This window comes from Geospiza fortis, unplaced genomic scaffold (assembly GCF_000277835.1).
Source record: "Geospiza fortis unplaced genomic scaffold, GeoFor_1.0 scaffold603, whole genome shotgun sequence".
NCBI classification, from domain to species: Eukaryota; Metazoa; Chordata; class Aves; order Passeriformes; family Thraupidae; genus Geospiza; species Geospiza fortis.
In genome coordinates, this window is record NW_005054460.1 from 1,056,446 (window position 1) to 1,081,545 (window position 25,100).

Below are 25,100 nucleotides of genomic sequence, written 5' to 3' on the forward strand. Positions count from 1 at the left end.
GCTGCTACTGAAGAGAAACAGGATACAGTCTATTTAGCAGCTCCACTGCCCAGTTCTAAACCATGAGATATATACAGAGATCTGACTTAAGGTTTGGGAGTTGTTTGCTTTTTTTTTAAATACCCATGTAAAGCCTTTCATTTCAGAGGAGCTTGGCAGAGATTAGCATATGCAAAAGCACTGAGCCGGGAGGGTTTTTTCTAGTACAAAGAGTCTGCTCCAAGTTTCTGAGGTTATAACTGAGCATTTCAAAACTGTCATGGAACAGATATGTCAATAACCTTCAAATGAGAACTATATTTAACACAGACTTAGTACAGTGCAAACCTTTCTGCTGTCCCTGGATAGTATTTTCTCAACAAGTATTTACCAGCATGCATGGGTAATTAAGCACTACTCACTATGAGTAAATACTGAATAATTAAACACTGAATAAAAGGTTTAAATGCCACTACTACTGGACAGATGGATTTTTCTTTGGGTTTGAAGCTTCCTTTCGTGTAGTTTCTACCAAGTACTTTTTAATTAGTAATATCAATTTAGAAGCAGTAGTTGTCTGCCTATATGTTATAGTTTGGACAGAAGCCTCCACAACACCCCTAACAGTATCAGTGGGGATCTCTCAGGATCACTCACAACTGCTGAAAGAATACTGACAGCCACTTTCTGGCAGGCCTCAAATTAATTGTTACAACTCACACAGACAGAATTTATCTGTGTTTCCACGTGTATACCCAAGGAAGATGCAGCACTGTCATCTGAAAGGGACACAAGCTCAAAATTTCTCTGGTTCAAGACAGCATTTACAGGCAGGCCAGGACTTCAGAGCAGCAACAGTCTGCAGAAGTGAGGGGCTGTAGGAAACACTGAACAACACTGCAAAAACACCCCAAGTCCAAGGAGGTCCCATTCTGCAGTGAACCCAGAATGTCTATCTGCAAATTTATATCAGACAATGTATAAAGCAAAAAAAAAAAAAAAATTGCATGCAAATGTAGACAACTTAAAATCTTGCATTATATAGCAGACTGCAAAAAAAGAGGTGATGGTGATGTTACAATAATGACCAATAGTTAGAATGATAGACAAGTTAAAAAAGTAAAATAGTATTTAATGATAATGAATATTTTATTACTGAAAATAATACACAAATCTTGGTCCCTTCTGCATCTAATAAATGCCTTGTCAGGCAAGACTGTGAATTCTCAGTAGGGTATCTGTCAGGTCCTTTGTCCTGCTGACATAGCATGAAGTGCAGGGAGGCACCATTTCTCAAATATTTTTATTTCACAGGCAAGAGCTTTTCAACACTAGCAGCCTGAAAAACACAGGTTAAATTTTCAAGTTTTCAGTCCTTTCAGAATGTTCTCATGTCATTCCAGCCCTGCTCAGTACATCTGCCAAAATGCATTTCTGTGGGACAAATCACAGCATCTAAAAAACAGTTGAACAGAAAATCAGTATTTTTTAATCATTGGAGGAATAGAATTTTTCTAAGTAAAAAATAATAGATTAGGGGCAATACTGATTACAAAAAAAAGGAAAAAAAATCTTCCTTTGCTGTCATTGGTCAGGATTCTTAGCATTGACTTTTAAAAATGGCATTTTTATACCACCTGAAATTAATATATGCAGCACTACAGTTACATCAGACAAGTTGTGGCTCAGGGGAATATCACAAACACCTGTGTGTAAGATGGGAAAGAATGATATTTTCCACCCATGTGGCAAACTGATGAAACATTTACACTGTATTAACACTAAGTCCAACTCTAAGAAGAAAAAAAGTCGAATTTACAGGAAAAAAGGTATTTTGGAAAAAGGGTCTTCTTTTATACCAAAATAAAATATCATGCATTGTTTTTCATTAACAAAACTATTTGTTTTATGAGGGGGAAAAAATAACAACTAAAAAACACCGAAAGCACTGACTTAGATGTATAACAAGTAATCAGTATTTTAGCAATTCAGTTATAAATATCTGATTATGTTGACTGAGCTTAAAAAATATAAAAACTGCTAGCAATGAGTTTAGGTTATAGCGCATGAGGGACTATTAGGTGTGCTCTTTCATTAGTGATTAGCTCCACAATGATGTGTGCTTCACTTTTCCTGAAGATGGTGTGTGGCTGTGACACATGGGCAAAGTGAAAGCTGCTTTGGCAAATGGGTAACAAACCAAAGATATGCTGAAAGACATGTTATAATAAGCTGATTTTACAATATAACATCCCAGGATCCCAACTGGCGTCACAAACACTGAACCTTCACTAATCAAATTAATGTCACTTTTAACTATTAAATCTATGTTCCAAGGCAAAATGGAGGGTTTAGAGACATGTGTAACTAGAAAGGGTCATTTACACTAATCTCACTGAATTTCACTGTTTGACTCTAAATTCTTTGTATAAGTACTAAGTAAACCAGTCAGTTTTAATCACTCCAAGGTGATAAAGTTTACAGTAAGCTGATACACTACAAACGACACTCATTTACATCTTGAATATAATGAAATGATAGTTTATCTACAGTGAACACTAGTGGTTATCTGACCAAAACAGGTCAAAGGTTCCAGGCATTTTCTTCTGAAATTACTCAGTGCTGCCTCTAATGACTGATAATTGAAAGCAGAGACTGGAAATATCAAATGTGGTAGGTGACAGATAAGCAACAGATTAATGCAAGTACTCTGTTACAGGACACTGAAAGGTCAGAGGCCCTAGGAATTAGCTATTGTGCTACTGTGAAAAGACAGACATCAAATAGCTGTTTATCCCACTCTTGCTCTTCTCTCTCTCATTCAAATTCCAGTATCACAGATGAGACTGTTTAGGGTGACTCACCTTTCATAAATAAAGGCAACAAATGTTTTGTAGGGTATATAGAAACGGGAAAACTGATTCTAGAGAAGCATACAGGGTTAAAAAAACCCCAAAATAAGGCAGCTATGCTAGGTGCAAATGTTTCAATGAAGTGCTTCTGAGAGAAGTTAAGGACATTCATAAGAATGTCATTCTCAGTTGAAGAGAGACCAGATTATAGATTCTAAAATATATATATTTTTATTTCTAAGCTTTATAATTTTTTTGGCTTGTAGAAAATGAATATCAACTTTAGAAAATCACTTTATCTGGGAAAGCATACCTTTCATTTTTTCACCCTGGAAGTCCTAAATATGTACAATCTAGTCAATATTGAAGTAAGTGGCAGCCATTTCATCCCGTTCATTGGCCTTTGAATGAGGATTACAGTCTTCTAGAAAAGGTTTTAATACAGGTGAACTTTTAAAGTCCAAGAATGAAGAAAAATAATTTCCCAAAGTAGTGATTAAAAAAAAAAAGCAGCAGACTATGGTTCTACTCCTCTAAGCACTACTGCTTTACTAGTTTTATCTGTTTTTTGAATGGTAAGTTTCCTGATCTGACCTCAGGGAATCTATTTTGAGTTAGACGTTGAAATTGAAAAAAACAGTCACCTGTCCTTAAAGCATTGCTTTGGACAGCAGAGATGGCTGCCTGATATGGTCAGTGGAGAGACAATTCTGTTTGTTAAGGGTCAGCTGTCTTGTACCAGCCAGTAAACAGAACAAGAGTTTATTTACATTCCCTCTTTGGTCCACTGCAGCTCCAGCGGATAGTCCTTGCTCAAAGGACAGTTCAATCCTTATCAGCTGATTTCAGTGACTGTGTCCTAACTGCCAGGATGCCAGTAACCCAGCAATGGGACATCCTGAGAAGAAATGGTTGAGGTCCAAAATGAGAATGAAATGGGTTTTTGTTCCCACACCTGACTTCTTTTTACTATGTGACATTAGACATTTACCATTTACATTACCATAATCATTCAGCTGAGTATTTTAACTACAAAACTTCCCCACTGCATGTCTGATGGCTTGCTCAACTGAAGTGCTGTTAAAGATGGCTATAAACCCTTGAGAAGGGATAGGAAAGGAAGGAGAGGCAGTGAGGCAGCCCTCTATATTAGGGAATGTTTTAATTGCCTAGAACTTAATTATGGTCACAGCTGGGTTGAGTGCTTATAGGTAAGAATCAGAGGGAAGGCAAATGGCAGGTATCCTGGTAGGAGTCTGTTACAGACCATCCAGCAGGATGGAGAGGCAAATGAAATGTTCTACGAGCAGCTGGGAGAAGTCTCCCAGTCACCAGCCCTTGTTCTCATGGGGGACTTAAACTTACCAGTTGTCTGCTGCAAGTACAACACAGCAGAGAGAAAACAGTCTAGGAGGTTCCTGGATTGTATGGAAGAGAACTCCCTCCCACAGCTGGTGAGGGATTCAGCTAGGGAAGGTGGACATGCTGCTAGTGAATCACTGGTGAGTGATGTGATAGTTGGAGGCCTCTTGGGCACAGCAAACACAGAATTATGGGGTTTTAATGGAGTTGTTAATTCTCAAGAAGTAAGAAGTAAGGTAGTGGGTTAGTAGAACTGCTCCTCTGGACTTCCTGAGGGCAGACTTTCACCTGTTTAGCAGGCTGGTTGGCAGAGTCCCTTTGGAGGCAGACTGAAGGACAAAAGAGACCAGGAAAGATGGACATCCTTCATGAGAGAGATGTGAAAGGCCAGGAGCAGGCTGTCCCCATGTGCCAAAAAAACAGTCAATGGGGAAGAGGAGCAGCCTGCCTGAACAAAGAGATTTGGCTGGAAATCAGAAGAAAAAGGGGAGTTTATGCACTTTGGAAGAAGGGGCAGGAAATCAGAAGAACTCCAAGGATGCATGGGTTTATGCAGAGAGAAAATTAGAAGGGCCAAAACCCAACTATAATGTAATCTGGGCACTGCCTTAAAATGCAATGAAAAGGTTATTGTAAATACATCAGCAACAAATGGAGTGCTAAGGAGAATCTCCACGCTATTGGACGTGAGGAAAAACACAGTGACAAAGGATGAGGAAAAGGCTGCAACACTTAATGTCTTCTTTGTCTCAGCCTTTAATAGAGCTGGGCCAGTTGTTCTCTGGGTGCCAGCTTCCTGAGGCTGAAGACAGGTACAGGGAGCAGAATGAAGCCCTCAAAGTGGTGCACTTGTCAGTGAATGTTTAATACTTGGAGTCAATGATCCCTTCTCAATATAAATTATTTTATATGAAAAATGTAGGCAGAGGCTGAAAACAGGAGTCCCCAAATTACATTCCACACATATCCTATCTTAGACATGAAAGTCATTGTCAGAAACTTAATCTACATTCAGATCCCCTTCCAACTGGAGCAAAGCTGTTTCCTTTATCAGTGGGGATTTTGCTTAATTAGAAAGGGCAAGTCTGGAGAATTTTTTTTTTCATTGCAACAGTTCTGTTTCTTAAAAACTGATTTATTGCAGTACTTTTTATATGAGTTTCTCTGCATTTATTATTACTATATTGGTTGTATTTAAAATAATTATATATTTACAGATGTGGTTTTGAAATAATAATGTAAATTACTTTCACATGAAACTTTATTTTCAAAACTCAAAAAATGAAGTTTGATCAGTCATGTACAGAAGCTAGATACACTGCTGTAAATTTACAGTTATTTCACTAAATCCTTTATTTTCAGGTCAGCTACTGACATCAATGAGCAACATTTTCCTATTTTGTTTACCAAAATTAGAGGCAGTTTGAAAATTGTTTGATGAAATACTGTGCAGTTAGTGACAGTTTAAATAAATGAAATACTTATTGAATCCAAATTTTTAGTGTTTGAACATCCCTTCTATAATTGAACAGACATACTGAACTGTATAAATTGCATAGTAATTTAAATCAAAACAAAGTCAATGAAAACACCTTCAACAATGGCAATATAAAGCAAGAAGGAAAAGAGAAAGCACAATTAAAAAATCAAACCAACAAAAACCAATTGCATTTTTTCTTTTTTCTTTTTTCAAAGCAAATATTATTTCACTTATTGTTTTTTTTTCTCTTTAACCCTCAAAGAAATGCATTTCAAAATCCCATAATTCATAAAAAAAAAGTTAGACTGTATGAATGTATTTTAATCAAGCACTTAGTATTATATCTTTTGAGAGCGCTGTTCTATTATTAAAATGTTCATTTCTTCATTTTGTTATTGTAGTCAATAAGATCTCATAGATCCTTGCCAATTTACAAAACACACATTTCAGAAACTACAAATAGTGTAAAGACTAAAATATTAAGCTGGACTTTCAAATTATGTGATTTCTACTTTCTAATCCCATCAAAATGTACCTGCAATGTTTTACATTTATAAATAAATGTAAATTAAAAATAAATGTTTCACTTTAGTAAGTGATAGACAGTACCCAGGTGAATAATGAAAGTTATACATGCATGCTAATATATAAGTGAATATGTAAAAGGATAAGTTTCTTTTTTTTTTTCCATTAATTATTTTCAGAATTAGAACTCAGTTAACAGTTAAAAGATTCCAGCATTCACCATGAGAAGGAAAGAGTTCCCAGAAACCACGTAACAATGCCTGCCAGCAAGTTTTATAAGCAGATACCTAAAGAAACACCTCCATCAAAGAGGCATAACTGGGCTTGGCTTTCTCACACACAACCTCCCAGGTGATCTGGACACGGTGAGATTACCCATGATACCTTCTTGCTACTTTACATTAAATTAAGGAGTGAAGCAGAAGTTTTAATGAAATTGCTGGTCTTCATTCAAGAGCCAATGTTTTGTTAAAAATTTCATTGCTAAACATGTGTTATTCATTCAATTTACTCTTCTTCCAAGTCAAATGCACTTGCTCAACAAGTCAAAACAAGTGCCGCACTGCAGCTGGTCCAATGATAATTAAATGCTGGAAGGCTTTCAGTTGTTGATACAAAATAAGTGGGAAAGCAACACTCTGCCTTTCTTATGCTGCCTTGAACCCAGCCAAAACAAAAGGAGAAGTAACCAGACAAAGAGATTGAGTTCTAGAAGTGAACAGACCTTTGAGAGTCTAAGGTTGGGTACTATCATATTCCTAACATAGAAGATAGTTCGCAACGTGATTCCTCAAAATCCCCTTTTTCTGATGGTTTTGACAGTATAATGCACTGTCTCTTTCAACATGAAAAATGCAAATCTTTCACTCCAGTTGCTCAGCTGTAGCACAAAGCACAGCAAAAGATACAACTGCACATATGTGCTATTTAATCTTTAATAAATAAGGACCCTGTGGTTTCTTTGTTGTTTTAAGACACACCATATAACAAAGGCACTCCAATCACAAATGCATGTGTTAATCTAAATCTACTAGATTTCTGATTGTGTTCAGTTTCATCAGTGATAAATAAATCTTTACTTGGAGAAAAAGAACTCCACAAAGATCCCTCTATTACGTAGTTCTGAGCTAATGCATAGATAAATTAGCTAATCCTTACACCACCACCACTTCTGGTTGCTAATTTTGCCTGCTGTTTTCAAAGATGTCTATTTTGCCTCACCTTTGGCAAAGCCAGTAAATTTTGATACCATCTGTCAATGGACTTCCATTTTTTCTCACATTTAATTCTGTTTTTCTATAATCACAGATCATCACAAAGAAAACGAACAATTATTGCCAGGTTTCTGACTGTGTGTGAAAGTCAGGATGTCAGATCAACACAACCTCAAGGTTAACAAATGACAGAAAAAAAGATCCCTCTTGGGTTCAGCTGCAACTGAATAGAAACAAAAGTTATACCTCTGGGATCCAATGGTCAGAAAATAGGTGTAAGTTATAACTGTTTTGACACTGTAAAAGTATACAGATGGAACATAACTTCTGAGGAGGGTGAAAGGGCATATATCATCATAGGGCAACTGGCAGGGGAGGAAAAGCTAAACATTAAAGTGCACTCTATCTTCTCACATCTCCTTAGTTTCTGCTCATGTTAACCCTCTGCTCACTTCCAGCCAGAGGTGGCAAGCCACTCTACCATTCACCCATGTTGCCTAATAAACTCCGTCTCTTTTCTGCTGTGGAATTTTTTGGAAATGCTTCCATGGAAGTTGTGTCTGAACATTAAGCTGGATATGACTGGATAGGCAATATTTTCTGCTTACTCTGTGCTCACATCTGAGTATTTTAATATTACCCATACCCATTAACACTGACCAAACATTCCATAAAAACAGTCCAGCTGTAACAAGGATAAAGAAGGAAGCCCTCAAGAACATATAATTTAGAAAGTAGAAGGCTTCTTTACATATATAAGAAATCAAAAAATTTTGCCAGACTATATTATAGACAGGATATTAAGTACAGTTGCAAAAAATAGCTGCTGACAGGCCATGCACTTAGTTATTCTGTCAGCTTGGCTCAAATAAAATCAGAAGTCCTCTGATTTATACTTTGGTTGCAAAAATGTATACTGGGCTAATCACTACACTGAGCCATCTCCTTAAAATTAAAAATGTAAGGAGACTAAGCTTCATCTTTTATAATCTGTTGGCCCTTGTTTTGCAGGTTTGTCCTGCACACTCTTGTTGTTGTCCAACACCAAGGAGCCATCTAGGAGAGCCTAAGAGGTGGTGCTGAGAAACAGAGCATCGGGGCCAGAAGCACAGCAGGGGCAGGCCTCACAGACATTGCACTGGAAGAAAATCGGAGGAAGATGAGGAGGAAGAGCAAATAGGAGACTGGCCTGGGGTGGTGAGAAATGGCACTTTCTGATGGCAGGTTTTAACAGCCAGTTTGGGATCTGGCTGTGGTTTTAACAGCTTGTTAATATGGATACAAAATGTACCCTCTCCTCTGTAGCTCTGTCAGTCTAATCAGACCATGATTTATGCTCACAGAGATAATTTCACCCCCATATGGAATAAGTCCTCGCAAAAAGAAGGAAAAAAAAGTGGGGTTTTTTTCCCTGAAAGAAGCTTAAAATTTACCAAAGCTAATTATCATTTTGACTCTTTTTCTGGGCAGAAACTCACTGATGGTTAGTGAATAAAATACCTCTGGATTGGCCATCCAGCATTACACCTGTACTGCCAAAGGAAAGAAAAACAATCTTCACAAACAATGTGAAGATCTCAGATTAACTCCAGGTAACACTACAGTAGGTTGTGATCCCTCACAGTAGATTCTTTTGGAGACTTGGGGAGAAAGACACAGGAGGCTCAAAATGACATAAGCAAGGAACTAATTTCCAAAGTAGAAAGTATGACATTTTGAGCACACAGTACTGTTCATCCAATAATTGTCTGATGCAAGATCATCACTCCTCTCAGAAAAAGACCCAATGATTTATGTCAATGTACAAGACAAGAGTAAGGTCCCCCTTCTTTGTAGCTACTCTGTCACAGAGTCACAGAGAGGCTGTGGTTGGAGGGTACTTGAGGAGATCATCTCCTCCTGTCTCAGGCACAGCCACCTAGAGCTGGTTGCCCAGGACTGTGGACATGCTTGTAATATTTCTGCATTTCAGTGTTATTCCACCTAAGACTGCACTTCTCATATTCCTCACACAGTTACTTACAATACCTAAGCCAATAGTAGAGGCATCAACAATCATGCTGTAGGTGTAACACTTCTCTGGAACAGCAAAGATGGTTTCCCGGACCTCGTACTCTGCTGAGCTGATGTGCCCCAGAAAACTTGTGTGTCTTTCTGAGCAGAAGGTAAGAATGAGCAGGGAGTGGGAACCTGACCTGCAATCTTTTTAATACCACACCACTAAGAATATTTCACATGCATTTTGTAGCAGCTGATCAATCTTTGCCCACGCTTGTGCTAAACCTGTGTTTCCACTAGTTTGGAAGTGACAACTGCTCTAATCTCTGGGGATAGGTGTAAAAAGTAAAAAAAAACCATTTGTCAATCTGGAAGCAACACAGCCTCATCTTTTGGATACATGCTTTCATTCCCATTTTGATGAAAACAAGCTCCCTACCTGCAGACAAGGAGAAGCAGCATGATTTAATGGAGGTTGTGGTAAATCTCACTGATATAATGATGTAATGTTAATGATATAGTGATATGTAAATAAAAGAAGCTTTATTACTTTACAGCAGCAGATGGTAATGTAAATACAGCATGAACAGGTCATAACTTGTTTGGCAGCTGTGCCCATGGAGCCAAGATTTCAGTTCATGAGTGTTCCTGTGTAGTGGTTCCAGTTGAGTGATGGATGCCTTTTAGACAAGGTCTCCCATGCACACACACATCCTAATAGAACATCTTTTGTATTTTGCATTTATAAGGAATACCTACAAATATGGAGGAAGTAGAACACAACTGCTGAGCAATCAAAACAGTGGCAATATGCTGTCAATCCTAATGACATTATTGTCTTCATTCTGGCCCAATGAATTGCAGCAGGAAGTTGAACTAATCAGCCTCAAGATTAGCTCAGCTGGCCAGAGCATGGTGCTAACATGACCAAGGCTGGGGGTTCAATCCCCATATAGGGCATTCACTCAAGAGTTGCACTTCATTCTTGTGAGTCCCTTTCAACTCTGAATATTCTGTGATCTGTGTCTGATAATTTACTCTACAGCATCAATTGCCTCTGGATTTTGCATTAACACATATCTATATTTCTATAGAAAAATATATATGTACACATATTTTATAAAATTATAAATATATTTAAGATACACTTACTTAAATTGAAAATGTGATATATCTAAAAATGTTTGTCTTTGTAAATGTGATCTCATTATATACAGCCTCATTAAACATGATTATTAATTCAATAGTTTAAGAAGTGATAAAAAAATTACCTTTTGAAGAACCATAGTTGATAGCTATAGGATATAATATAGGAGATAACCAAAGAATTAAAGAAAAGAAAAAACTTGATTCTGAAATAATATGTAATTTTAAATTACTGGGATGTACAATATTGTATAGTGTCACATAATACTACTTCTCAAAATTCTGAAAAATAAATCAGGCCTCCCTGAATGTCATCATATTTAACTGTATGTTTTCAGGTATATTTTCTGTTGCTTAACACCCAAGAGGATTAAAAAATTATGATCTTTTGAATACCTTACTGTGACATCCAGCAAATTCAGTGTTTTATTTTAATCACATAGGCTTGTAATTTAAATCAATACTCAAGAAAGATTTAACTATGTAAAAGCAATTGTGTCTAGTTGAACTATAGGTTTAACCTTTGCTACATGAAAGACAGTACAGAGTTTTAGCTTTCACAGTAGTGTTCTGTTCACAGTGACAACCATGGGCAGTACTGCATCAGCCAAAGAGCTCACAGCACAGCCCTAAGTAACTTACCTTCTTTATCTAGCATTTGACTCATGGGATGATAAAGCATTGCAATAATGCCATGATGTGCAATTAACCACTACAAACAATTAAATTTTTATGGCACTTCATTCTGCAAGAAGTCTATTGATCACTGTTATAATAAAATGAAATTGAAGGTGTATTCTTTTGCCTTGCCTTAAAATTTTGGGACTAGATCTTCACCTGGTAATGGTAATTTTATAGCTTCTATTTCCTTTTTCCTTATTGTATTTTTGGAAATCAAATTTACTACAAATTTGTGGAAAGTAAGCTATGGAACAACAACAGAAAAGGACACACACACACACACACACACACACACACACACACACACACACATTATATATATATATATATATATCTTATCACTAGTGAGAAGAGAAGTGATATGGTCAATGCCATGTGTTTCAAAAGCCGTCAATTATATGAAAAGCATTGTAAAATAAAAAGTGCTTGAAGTTGCTTTCTGAGCCTTTAGACTGACCATTTTCAAGAACTGCAGCTCTTTCTGGATATTGATTTGTTTTCATTTCTGTTTTTCTGCAGCTGCAGGGGATAATTGCTGATCTTTAATGAAACCTTAGATGTGCTCATAAATCATCAATGCACAGAAAATCTCGTAACAAATATTATCTAAGTCTCAAAAAACTCGTGGGAACTGGCAATTCTATGGAAGCCTAAGAAACTGTGAAATCTTGGAAAACTACAGAGATATAATTTGTGGAAACAGAGGCTACTGTCTTTTATATCATCAAATGTGAACTTCAGCCCTTGCAGTACTGTTGATATCTCACTTCTTTCTTGATCTCTTTGGAAAAACAAAAAAAGTGTGATCTTATTCACAGAAGTACCAACAATCCTAAATGGAAAAGAACTGGTCCAAGGACCTAATTTTGCCATCGACTGGACAAGCCACAGCTCTCATCAGCCTCACTACAAGATTATTCAGCATCTCATACCGCTGAATTCTGCTGCTGTTTTAGTCTTCAGGTCTTTGGAGCAGATCCATAAATTCGCCTCCTTATTTCAAAATGTTACAACAGGATGTAATTAAGTACAATTAACAAGGAGGTCAAATGGTCATCTGATAAACACTGGTCCAAACAGGCAGCTTGAAAGGTCAGGGCTGCTAAAGCCACATAGTATTGATGGGAAAAAATATTATGATTTAAGGGGGAAAAAATTCCAGTGACTAAAACTGAAGAGATTTACATGCTTTCTATATTACATACACAAAGCCATGCACACAGACTGATATGCAAGCACACATGACTCAGAGACACACAAACCTATATTCTGAGAACAAGAGCTAAGCTAGCCACACTTCCTCTCTTCATTACACCAGAACAAAAATCTCAGTTTTGGTGCTTACATTCCAGTGCCTCTTTCTCATATTCATTATTTTGTAAACTGTGTTTTAAGAACATCAAACTTGTTGCCCTTATAGAAGAGCCTTTTTAGTCCTTTCTAAAATAACATTTGAGATCCCCATGATGAAATGCAAGGTGTTGTGAGGCTTTTAGAAGCAAAGTATTTTACAGAGCACACAGCCAGAGTAAAACACAAGAAGAAAGCTGTAACAGTCCTCTGCAACTTCAAAGAATGACAATGCACAGAAGATAAAATGAATGCAGGAGTGTTTGCCCATCCTCATTTTATGGACTGGAAAACAGAGGCACACTGTTTTCATTCTCTATCTGAGGCTCTTCAGGATTTTCCTATTAGGTTGCTCTGATATTTCATTCTGACTCAGCTGGGGGGGACTGACTCCCTGCAAAACCTTTGCATACATTTAATTTTCATGTATGAGGCAGCAAGGTAACCTGGTCAGGAGCAGCAGAGTAACCTTTGGGATCACTGGCACGTTATGACTTGTAGCTTTTGATGAATATTCCAGCTGAGCTAACCTTGGGAACAACCTTCCCAGAGCTATGTTCCTGCTGGATCTCCACCATCCTAAATCACCCCAAAGACTACAGCTGTTATGGAATTTTACACTGGGCTTGGACTTGCTCCCACAGCGATATCATCCACACTACTGTTCTCCCACTCGTTCAATTTCTCAGCTAGTGTTTTGAAAACTGTGCCACCAGAATCCCATGGCTCTAGGCACCAGATACCATCAGATGCCATCTGCCCACTGCTCCAAAATCAGAGCCCCTGCTCATTCAGTGTCCCTGCTCCTTCTTTTTCTAAGGCCTAGAACAAAACAGAAATAGGGTTTTTTCCCAGAATTTTATTCCTTGTCAGAACAGAATTTAACACCTTTAAGTCCAAAAATTATGCCACTCACAATTGAAGAAGTCCAATAAAATGAATTTTTGGATTTATTTTGCAGTATCTTATAGGGGCGTATGTCATGTGTATTTCCCCTCCATTTTTGTTTTAAATGGGTATGCCTAGCCAAATTGCTCTTAATTTACAATCATTACTCTGGAATAGGGGTACAGCTTTACCAGATCATAGGAATTTAACTTCTTTAACTTGACTACAGTCAAATACCTGGGAAATAAAACAATAACAATTTCATTTAATTGACCCAGTCTACAAAGGCATATAATTACAGAATCATCAAAGATGGAAAAGACCTTAAGGTTCTCACGGAGTCTGAATAAGTAATATTGTTAAGTCAGATAAGGATAAACCTTACAGAAATTTCAGTTGTACAAATTTCTTCCTCCTCCTGACTCTCCTTGAATAAGAGAATAACGTGGAATTTTGCTTCTGCTAAGTCACTGCTTATTAGCTACAGATACATATCATGAACCAGCACTAGCTGCCCTGGTTAGTTTTCTAGGCTCTGACTCATTAATAATTTTTGCCTCAGTTTGCCTTGAATTACAGTGGGAAAAAAAAGTAGAACCACATTTTGGTAAGGTACGACATGTGCCTCATATACTACATGTGTATTAAGTGGTATAGTAGTGGTTAATAAAGCCAGGTTCTTGATCTATTGCACCAAAATAATTGCTCAAAAAAAGCTGGGAACTAAACACCAAAATTCACCTCTTGGAGCATTTCTCAATAACTGGGAAATTTCTGAGTGGAAAGCTGAGCTACAAAATCTTTCCTTTTCTACTTTTATTACAGTCATGTTTTGTATAGAAAAAAATTCATAATTCAGTACAAAACAAACCAGCTCTTGCTTGGTGTACCCCACCCACAAACTTAAATAATGTAGTTGTCAAGGTTGACAAGTTCTGCCTGCTGTAGCATTTCTGCGTTTTATAGGAAATTTTAACCAGGGGTGTTATTTTAAGAGATGAGCAAATAGGGAAACCCCATGGCCTAGCCAATAAATATGAACTTTAGGTGCAATACAGCACTCATAAATATGACTGAGAACAAGGGGATTCATTGTTTCTCCTGACCCCTCTTAGCTGCTCCTCTGATCTCAACCTCTGTGTGCGTCATGGCAGCCCTCATCCCTTAACCTGCGGTTTTTAAAAGCGGCTTCTAAGTTATTTACGGCTGCTAATGTGAGTAGCCCGTCTGTGTGCTCCCGGCGCACACATACCAAAGGCTGGGGGGAGCTGCATTTTGTTTTGCAAGGATGAAGAGTCTTGCCTGGGAAGCCAAGTGCCTGGGGAGGCTGAGGTAGCTGCTCTGCCGCAAGGGATTCAGCAGAAAAGTGCTCCCTTTGCCTTCAAGGCTTACTCAGAGAAGAAACCCACGCCTGCGCTAATTTTGCCTTTCATTTCTACAGTATCTCTCTTTATCATGCTCTTTGCTCTTTCTCCATTGCATTCACCTTCTCCCTACATGACTCTCCTACTGGCATGGGAAATGCTTCCAGTGCTGCAACATCATGCTCCACATGAGGCACGGAGGAGCAGGACTAAATCTTCCAGCAATTTCTGCAGAGGCTGTTTCTCTGTTGTGAACCTTTCCCATGGTATCCAGCCCTGCACGTTGGCTGCTACCTACTGGGAAGAGGGATGTCCTCCCTCTAAAGTCCAGCCAGTGCTTTGCTGCTTTTCTCTCATGCTTGCTCTCATTCCTTCCCTCTCCATCTCATGTGCTGTCTCCTGGACTCACCACTTCTCACCCTTTAATCCTTTCTGCAGCCAAATGCCACTGACATAAAACTAAAGTTCAGTGACCCTGCCTAGGCAGCAGGGGTTAGAGACAAGGGAAAGGACAAGGAGGAGAGGATAGGGAAAAGTGTGGGAAATAATTATAAAGTCTAGTAGCAGCCAGAGCTCTCCTGAAGCCCTGGGGAGCCTTTCTTTAGCTGGAGGCTGCAATTGGCACTTCATAAACTGTTCATTCTCAGCTATGTGGAAACACCAGACGACACCTAGAATGATCAGACTGCAATCAATCATTTTTTTTCCAAATTCTATTAGTATGTGGGCCTATGAAAGCAAGCTGAAAGGAACTGCCATGGCAGCAGAGAAAAAAGAAGGGAACTGCCCCTGTCATAATTACCCCCATTACTCAGGCAGTAAGTAGGCAGGTAGCCACAGTAAAATTCTTTGCATAATTTAACATTCAGAGAAAATAATAACAGGAGCAATAAGTGTGGGAGATTACATAGATGCCAAAGTTGTCCAGTTATCTTAGAAAACAACCCAGAGTTTAGGGAGAGAACCAAGAGGCTCTCCATCCAATCCATGGCAGGATTCCTCCCCTAATACTCTCCACACAGAGATGTCTCCACAAGCCTGCCTCTTTCATGGTTAGCCAGAGTCACTGCCAGATTGTGTTTTCCTGGGAAAATATGCACTGTACAATACATGCAATCCCCAAAACCCCACCCAAAGTCTGTGTTTAGTCTGGAAAGGAACACTTTCTAAAGAAGAAGCGGAACTGGGTCAGCCGTTCTTCCCGATGGGAAAAATATTAATAATAATATATATTTTTATATATCCATACATATATATAGCTTTTCACCATGCACGTCTAACCATCTGCTAAATCAGTTTCTCTTCAGTTATCTGCAAATTCTTTCAAACCTGTCGGCAAGGAGAGTCAGACAGTTTTATACCCCAGTTAATGGAGAGCTTGACATTTTTTTGGCTGGGTAGATACAATAATTTACTTGGATTTAAAGTGTTAACTTTGGCAAAAAAATTAATTGACAGTTATAAAAACATTATTTTGTTAGATGATATTTATGGATCACACAAACCTATTTTGAGGTAGAGCTATATAGTTCTTAAGATTCATGTAACTTGAGAGATTTCAAAGGAAATATAAAGTATTTCAATATAAAACAACAAAGGTAGTGTAATTCAGAAAAGGGATATAGAGGATATTTCTTTCTAAAAATTAAAAGCAATCTCCAAAAACCTGTTCTGCCATTGTACAAAAATTGTTTAAAACTCTAATGAATTGTAAGTATTGGATGAGGATTTTTAGCTCATGTCATCCTGTGAGTAAAGTCCTTTTGTTCTAGAAACAAGCAAAAGTATTTTACAAAGAATTGTCTTAATATTTAATTTGATCATAGACAATTGTTTCATAATTCATAGTTATTTCTAATGCCTGACTGTACTAGGTCACATAAAATTCGTTCCATTCACTCACTGGGTGATAAAACTTTAATAAAGGGAAAAAAAAGTCTTAGAGTTTCGAGATGTCAAGTGGTATCTACTTCAGATGAAAATTAAGTGAGACCTCCTTGATCCAATTTGCTCTAAATGTTATGTAAAACAGTGAAAAATGACTCCTTATTGACTTGGGGTTACCATTGAATAAAAGCTTCACAGATGTTTTCTCATTTTTTCTCAGTATTGATCCAACTCCACAATTAAAGACATGGGGTCTATTTGTAATTTAACAAGCTTTATCTCTGCAATAGCATCCTTCTGTTCAAGGCAAGATAATAGTGCTCTTTCCATCACTTCAGCTAAGGCTGTGTCAATATTTTCATTAGAAGCCTGGGTTTATACACTAAAACTGTACCACAGCCAAAGAAATTAATGTACGGTTAAAATTAAGACAGCAACATCTGAAATCCTCTGGAAAAGAAAAAAAGTGTGCTCATTCCTGAGCTTTAGGAGAGAAGTTAATGATCCTGAGGCCTTTTTGCATGTATCCTTCAAACCCCTTCCTCAGCTCCTGGCATTTTATAGCTTAGCACTCCATATTCCTTGCTGATATGTTAGCTGTGAGTGGAAGGTTGTAGAAACTGAATTAGTTTAATTTAAGAAATGAGCTACTATGTATGCTCAGGGTCTAATTGCAGTAAGGAATCCTTTCTTTTACGTGTGTAACAAAAATATATTTTTACAGATATTTGGTGCTGATTGATGTACTATAGGTTTCTCAAAGTAGCTGTAAAATTTGTTCTATACCATGTTAGCATTCTCCAGTGAACACAATGGGCTATAAATCTTTTGAATTTATGTATTTACTTAATGATTCAGGTTTTAAAGAAGCATATAATCTGTAAAACAGTGTTCAAAGTTGGGATAGAGAAGCTGGAGAAATATGAACAGTCCTCTGTGCCTCAGACAAAATTTCCATTGATTTCAGTGTCTGGTTTAAGAACTGAACACAGCACGTGCGGTTTCAAAATTATTCTAAGATTGTGGAATCATTCACATTGTTTGTGAAGAAGAAAAAATGTCTTTCTGAGGTGGGTTGGTTACTTTAAAAATCTCAGTAATTATTGTATCCTTCTTAGCACATGTACATCAGGGGTCACGAATTTTATTGTGATCTTCAAATTCAAGTTTTTGAAATTAATTTTATATGCCAAAAAAGAAAACATACCAGACAGCTACAAAAGCAGATATACATCTCCCATTTTATGGAGGTTTCATATCAATTAATAGGAAAATATGAAGAAAGCAAACAGGCTAACTTAGCAATTGAACCAATCTGTTACAAAAAAAATTAACAGACGTGATGTAAAAAAATGAAAATACAGACAATTTGAATGGCATAAGAAGGAACACCTAAGTATAATGAATTTAATGATCACTTTAATGATAATGGAAAAATCAGTATTTGAAATGTTTAAATGTAGTTTACAAAAGGGCTGCTGTTTTTCCAAGTCTCATCCATGTAGATCTATTTTATTCAATACCCCTCTTTTTGTAAGAGGTGAAGAGTGGAAACACTAACATTTATCTTAAAAAAGTCCTTCCCTAACTAAATTTTGAGTGAGCAAAAAAGTGAGTTGGACTGCATAAGTATTATTTGCCTGTTCTCTGGGGAATGGGGTATCCTATATATGTCATTTTGGGAGACCAGCCAAAAAAGAAGATGCCAGAACTCTAAAGAGTCGGGGTTTTGCAATAAGACAATAAAATATTATAATAGGATAAAAAAACACCCAGTCAGGAAAACAAAGTTCTGAATTTGAAGGTGATAGAATCAGATCTTTGAAAACCCCAGTGTGTTTAGTGGAGGATTTATTCTTTGACTGCTGGACCAAACCCAGTTAACTCCTCTGTTACACTCATCAATATTTATGGCGAGTTGCCAACACACACAGTCTTATACAAAACACAAGACAAGACAAAGTCTCTGTCTTGTTGTGTCTTTCAAGAAAGAAAGAGATGGAAATTCTGATATAAATTCCAGTAGAAAGAGCAGGTGTTTACAATTTTAACTTCAGGAAAAGTAAATGTATTCTTATTTTTCTCCCTGGTTGCTTGACAGAATTATGATTGCAGTTCCCTTGATAATTATTTTCTAAACTTGTTTTTGAAAGTGAGGTATTTGCAGCTCTGACAGGTTGGGGTTTTAATCAAAGTTAGCATAAGAGTTTAATTTTTTATTCTTTAATATGAAATTATTTGCTTTTTTCTATTTTTCCTATACTTTTTAATTTTTTTCAGTCTTTTCAATTCTTATGCTTAATAATTTCTATCCAACCTCTCAGCTACATATTTCTTGTTTCAATATATATGTCTTAAATAGTTATAACTGGTACAACTGTATACAAAAGTTTCAATTTAAAATATCATGACGATTAATAGAGTTTTATAATTACACATTATGTAATTAATGGTGTGCAAGTATGAACATGGTGAATACTATTTTCAGAGCAGATTTATTTGATGCAAGTTGTCTGGGGCTTCAATTCTAAATCCATTTGAGTTATTACTCTGCTGCATCAGCATTTATTGATTTTAAGGTACAGCATTAGCATTCACTTATCACTGCATATTTTTCCCCATTCTCCATTAAAAGAGCTTGCCCTCATCTGTCACAATCTCCTACTGCATAAATCATATAAAATGGTTACTTGTTTCCATGATTTATTTCATTTTTATGTTAATTATACTGAAACATAGGATTGTTTAATAAAAATGTTGAAGCTAATCTATATTGGTCATCAATATTTTTTACGCATTTTACACCATGGAAAGTGTGATATACCACAATATCCAACTTGCATGGAAGGGTATTCAAAGTGAATTAGGATTTAAACTAACTTAGAGCTGAGATACATTTTAATTTTACAGATGCCAAATCAAACATGATATTTACACAGTATTTTAAGCTAATGGTGTCTATTAATATTAATCACTAAAAAATACAGCATCTCAATCCCAGCTTTCACAGTTTTGAAACACAAGATAAGCTTTAGCTTCTCAGAATTACTTTCTTAAGGCAGCACTGGCATCCCAACAAAATAAGACAAATATTAGAAAATTCCTACCCAAGGTAAAACACTCAGTGGAAACCTGAGTTCTTCCAGAGAAGGTTTTTGTCTGGGAAAGCGCAGTAGGATCAGCCTAGGACATATCTGACTCTGAAACTTCAAAGACTTCTACTCATTCACTGCAAGAAGTCCTATTGTATTCAAAGACATTTCTGAAATCAAAGACTAGGTCTCATGTAAATAGTCCTCAGGGATGCTGATGGAATGGTCCCTGATATATTTACAGATGGTACTTCTCAGGACACACAAGGAATATTTTTGCAGGATCAGTGCCTTGACTAATGCTAAGTATAAGACCATTTCTGATTTTTCTGTATAACTTTGCTATTTTAAATTCAGCTGACTCCAGATGCTCTGGGTAAATCGAGGCACGCAATGCTAATTTAAAAGTAACGCATGAGCAATACATAACTGTTTCCTAATGATATGGAACACATATTCAAAAAACAGATTCCATTTCTTTCCTAACCTGCTATTTCCGGAGCAAAAACAACAAGCAAATGTATTTAGAGGTGTGGACATCTGTTACTCTTAAGGAAAAAGACCTCAGACTTGAACACCTTCTTGTCAGCCAAATAACTAATGAAAAGTGATTTTATTATTATGGAAAATAAACTCCAGAGTGTTACTTTCCTAGAATTTTAGTATTTGGAGTATTAGTATTTACTAAAAACCTGGTAGACATAAAAAGTACAGAATGTTTGTGATAAAATGAAGGTATTTTGGAACATTTGCCGCTGTTAAAAAGTTTCTACAGAAAGTATTACCCTGGAAAACAAGAGTACATCAAATTTTGTACCAGCTTATTGTGAAACTTCAAGTTTTCAATTAAATCTCTTGTTATTCTGATCCAATGAGAAGTGGCTTTTTTATCCAAATTTATGAGTCCTGCAGCATTTCATATACTTATAAAAATACTAAATGGATTTCTTGAATTATTTGCAGCTTTCTAGATGAGATTTAAGTTGCGCTTTAGTAAAGAAATCTGTAACTGCTTTTTTCTCCTACAATGTAACTGGCAAGCATGTTTATTACACTCAGAAGCCAATATAATTTAGTTTTATCAGGTTTTCTATCTGAATTGATATAATTTTCAAAAGCATTCTTTGCTTGCATGTTTCTGGTGTTTAATACTCTACTTGTCATTTAATTTATTTATGACAGAAAAAATAAGAACCATTGTAGATTCTGAGCACCATAGCAGTGTAATAAAACACAGACTGTTGTTATTAAATAGAAATAACAAAGGAACAGCAACAGATTATTTAAAATCCAGCCATTCAACTAAAAAGATAATAAAATTCTGACTCTTAACAACAGAAAAAACCCACTAAAAAACCTAAGAATTTTTTTAATTGTTTAACTTTTCCCTTTTCATACCTTTCTAGGCTTTAAAATATTAACAACTGATGTTTGTTCATGTGTAAGCTTTAAGGAAAACACTGAGGGAAATAACTGAGCAATAGGCATAAGTGTTTGATTTTTAGAGATTTAAAAAAAAAGGAGTTAGTTGGCCTAAGGCTAGAATTTTCATTACATCAATGAAAGAAAGAAAACAGAAGCCAGCAGAGGGAAGTTATAGAAACTGACTTTATATAAACAGTGAGAAAAATCTTTTTCCATGGCCACCTACAATGTAGCTACTTTACCATCCGTATGATTTTTCTTTTACCGGTGGCACAGCAGCCCGGGCTCAATCCTGCTATCCTGCTGTTTTAGAACAGGTTACAGTTCGGCCGAGAGGTTTGCCCTTCACAAGAGCAGGCTAAGAGTTTGTCAGAGAGAGCAAAAACAAAAAATATTTCCACATACCTAAATTGACAAAGCTCATGACCATGTCAGCATCATTCAGAAAGTTGGTGTCGTGCAGGCTGGCTAAGGGAGGATTCTGTGTGGTCAGGGGGGTCATGCGAGATAATTGCATTCTCCGCGAATATCCATTTGGAGAGGCAGGGTATCCTTTCCGTATCCCTCTGCTCTCCCCTGCCATTGATCCCTTTAGTGAATACTCCAGCTCCTCAGAATCCTCTTCATTTGTCATGGCATTATACAGGTCCAGCATGAAGAGGGGTGCAGAAGAAGCCTGTTTTCCTGGTGAAAATGGTCTGGGTCTGTGAGGTAAACCCAGGATAGAGAGAATCTCTCTCTGAATCTCCCTTCTCTCATGGTTCCGCAGCCTCCTGTAAATAAAACTTGAATGGACATGATTGTCTCCTAAACCTCCCTGTGCGTGACCCACCAGAACCCAGCAATTCCAGAGCAAGCCCACGAAAGCTTTGAGCGCAGTTAGGTTCATCTTTGAAAAGAAAAAGAACAAGGAAAAAAAAAACAACAACTTTTCTCCTACTTGTTCTGAGTTCCTATGAGGTCTGCTTTCCCAGTAGTTGAAAAACAAAATTTACCTATTCTTCATGTCAATGTCATCTCTAAACGTAACATCGTAACATCTTTGGTGATTCCTCTCCCCCCACCCTGTTTAAATATTATGGAATGTGTCAGGTTGCAGTTATTTCTAAGAAAGCTGAAATTCAGACTTCCAATTTTCCACTGTTGTTATCGTCTTTTCTGCATTTATGGAGCAGAAGACCAGTATTTTGTCAGCTGACCTAGGCATTCCTATATAAACCTTAGATAACCGGGTCTTTGGTAGGGAGCTGTATTAGCAAGAGATGTTCTTCTGACACATTGTAGTTCCCAGAGTTATCTTCCCTCGTTATTCTGAGTTCTTCGTACACCTTGCGCTCTTCCCAAGATAAAATCCTGAGTCACAGATTTGTCTTGATCTGTACCTTGGTGGTGTAACACATATTTGTCCAGCAGCCTGGAGATAACTTTAACATCTTTTGAATCTCTTGAGTGTAAAGTAATTCTAAAGCATGTACTAATCAAATTAATGTGTTGCCATGAATTTACTTGCAAAAAATAACCTTCTGTAAATCCATTCAACCCTTTTCAGCTTCTGAACTGTTATTTCCAACTGTAGCAGGCACAAATATAACAGCTCTCTTCAAGAGAGATCTAAAGACTAATGTAAGCACAACCCTGCTGGGAAAGAAGAGGCTTCTCATTGTAATTTGAAACGGGTATAGCAAAAAAGTCCTTAACCCTTCTCTTGCCAGATAGAGCTTTAAACCTCTCCCCCATCTCTCCAATTTACAGTAATATACCTAATTTTGGCTAATGGCTGGTTTTTTGTAATAGCTTGTACAATCAATTTTAACTTTAACAACTTTAGGATATATAGATGGCATAATATGGAAGCTCTCATGAGCCTCCTTATGAGTCTATGGTTAATTAAACCTGAGTAGGAAACTCTCATAACACACTAAAATAGCAACCCACTAATTCAAGAAAAGTTTATGTTTTAGGCAAATTTAGCAAACAAAGATGAGCTTCTTAATAAAATCTGTAGGACATTTTGTAAGCGAGGCTTGATTCACTCTTTTCTAAAAATGTTGGAAATGCAATCTGAATGAAAACAAATTTATTCAGCAAGTAAGATTTCAAATTGTGCACAGTCAAGGCTGTAATTATGGTTATAGTCACAACTTTCATAAACTGTAATTTGCAATGATAATTTATTCAAAGTACATTTTTCCTCATAAATTGCTATACTACTTTTCCCTGTAAATATGTAAAGTTAAGATTTAATCCCACAGCCTGTTATTAAATTAAGTTTAACTGAAGAAATAAGAATATTAAATAGATTTTAAAGCTGTTGCCCATGAAGTTAAGGTTCAGTGTAGAATTTTTTGACAGCAGGTAACTAGTGTTTTCCTCTCACTAAAACAAAATCACTGTGTTAAATTTCATACTGCTCAGATTATTGGTGGTCATTTTCCTTGCTGCTAAAATTTGCCTTTAGCCTTGAGAAGACTTTACTTTGATGAAGGGTAGGAAAAAGGGACAAAAAAGGGTTTTTGTCAACATGAAATTAGGGGGAAAAACTAGCTATATAAAATCCATTGCTTTGGGTTTTCCTTTACATGACACCTACTCAGCAAATCACACAGTCTTTGAGTAAACTTGGGAGTGTGACAGCAAGTATAGTCACACCCTAAGAAGCCAGGAACAATTTATCTAGTATATTAAGCACAAACAAACTTTACACTCTAGTCCAGCCATCACCTAAATACAGCTGATTCTCTCTCATAAATCAGCACATGTAATGCACAATGCTTCTCCCAAGAAAGGATTTATCTCATGCTAGACTGGCCAAACTGGCACTAAAATTAGGAAGATATTTAGCAAAAGTCTTGTTCTTATTAGCAGAAGAGCAATCACAATCAGAATACATTTTCTTTCCTCACTAAGGTGTTTCTTCAAAATCTATTTGTTAAAAGAAAAGTGTTATTTTCTGGTTTTTCTTCTTTTCATTTGTTCTGCTCAGTCAATTGCAATGATACATGAGACTTTACTATACATGTCTTTTCTAAATTTGGCCATAGCATAGCCTGCAACAAGACTTCTTCCTCTTTTCCAGTAATATATTTCCTTTTTTCCCTAAGCATTCATAAAAGCCAGTGGATTGATTGCTCAGATGATTTAAGTCCTCAGCACATCAGTATGTCCAGCAATAGAAATTTCCTATATTATGGGACTAGAAGTTCCACATTAGTTAATTTTTTTTTCATTAAAAAGCCAAAAATGCCTTTAAATTCAAAGGTATTTTTATGTGGCAAACATCTTTCCAGACAGAAACTAAATAAGAACACATCAAACTTAGTAATGATATGTTTGACGAAAAGAGCTACTGTTAGTTTTTTATGGAGCCACAATTAAACAAGTAACATAAATACAAAGCATTTATTTTACAATAACTTGCACTCCACTCAGGCACCAAATGTCTCAGACTAGAACACAGAAATATTTTTTTAAAGTTTTTATTAATATAAACAAAATGTCCTTTTGCATAAGCCTATATTCCACAAATACTCAGTCTTAGCATGGGTATTTCATACAGGGCAGCTCTAAAACTGAAAGTCTCTGCTAAAGAAGTGAAAGGTGTCTGTAATCATTGATAGACCCCATTTTGCATTTCCAAGATGAAACAATGAACATCTAAAGAAAAAATACCGTTTACAATTTCAGCATGTCAAGATATACACAGATAGACCTTTCTTTGCCAGATGCTAAACCTGGTAGCAACATAAGAAATCACCTGAACAGTCCTTACCCAGCCCTTTAAAAATAAAAGGAAAACTAAAATGGCTCCAGAAGTGAGCTCCCCTTAGGGATAGATATCTGAGAGAGGAGCACATAAC

The 25,100-nt window shown here is 36.7% G+C and overlaps 1 protein-coding gene across 2 annotated transcripts in view; it reads right to left on the reverse strand.

The window, feature by feature from the left end:
* Positions 1–22,866, reverse strand: part of BMP5 (bone morphogenetic protein 5) — a 55,346-nt gene extending 32,480 nt beyond the window's left edge. Inside the window, exons 1-2 of one of the 2 annotated variants that reach the window (XM_031062755.1) lie at positions 22,626–22,806; positions 21,649–22,016 (exon numbers count right to left, since the gene is read on the reverse strand). In XM_031062755.1, coding sequence (XP_030918615.1) covers positions 21,649–21,898 — 250 coding nt within the window. In that variant the 5' untranslated portion in view covers positions 21,899–22,016; positions 22,626–22,806. Of the gene's footprint in view, positions 1–21,648 lie in introns of both variants that reach the window. The other variant, XM_005427915.2, reaches the window with a different exon arrangement.
* Between the last annotated feature and the right edge of the window lie 2,234 nt (positions 22,867–25,100).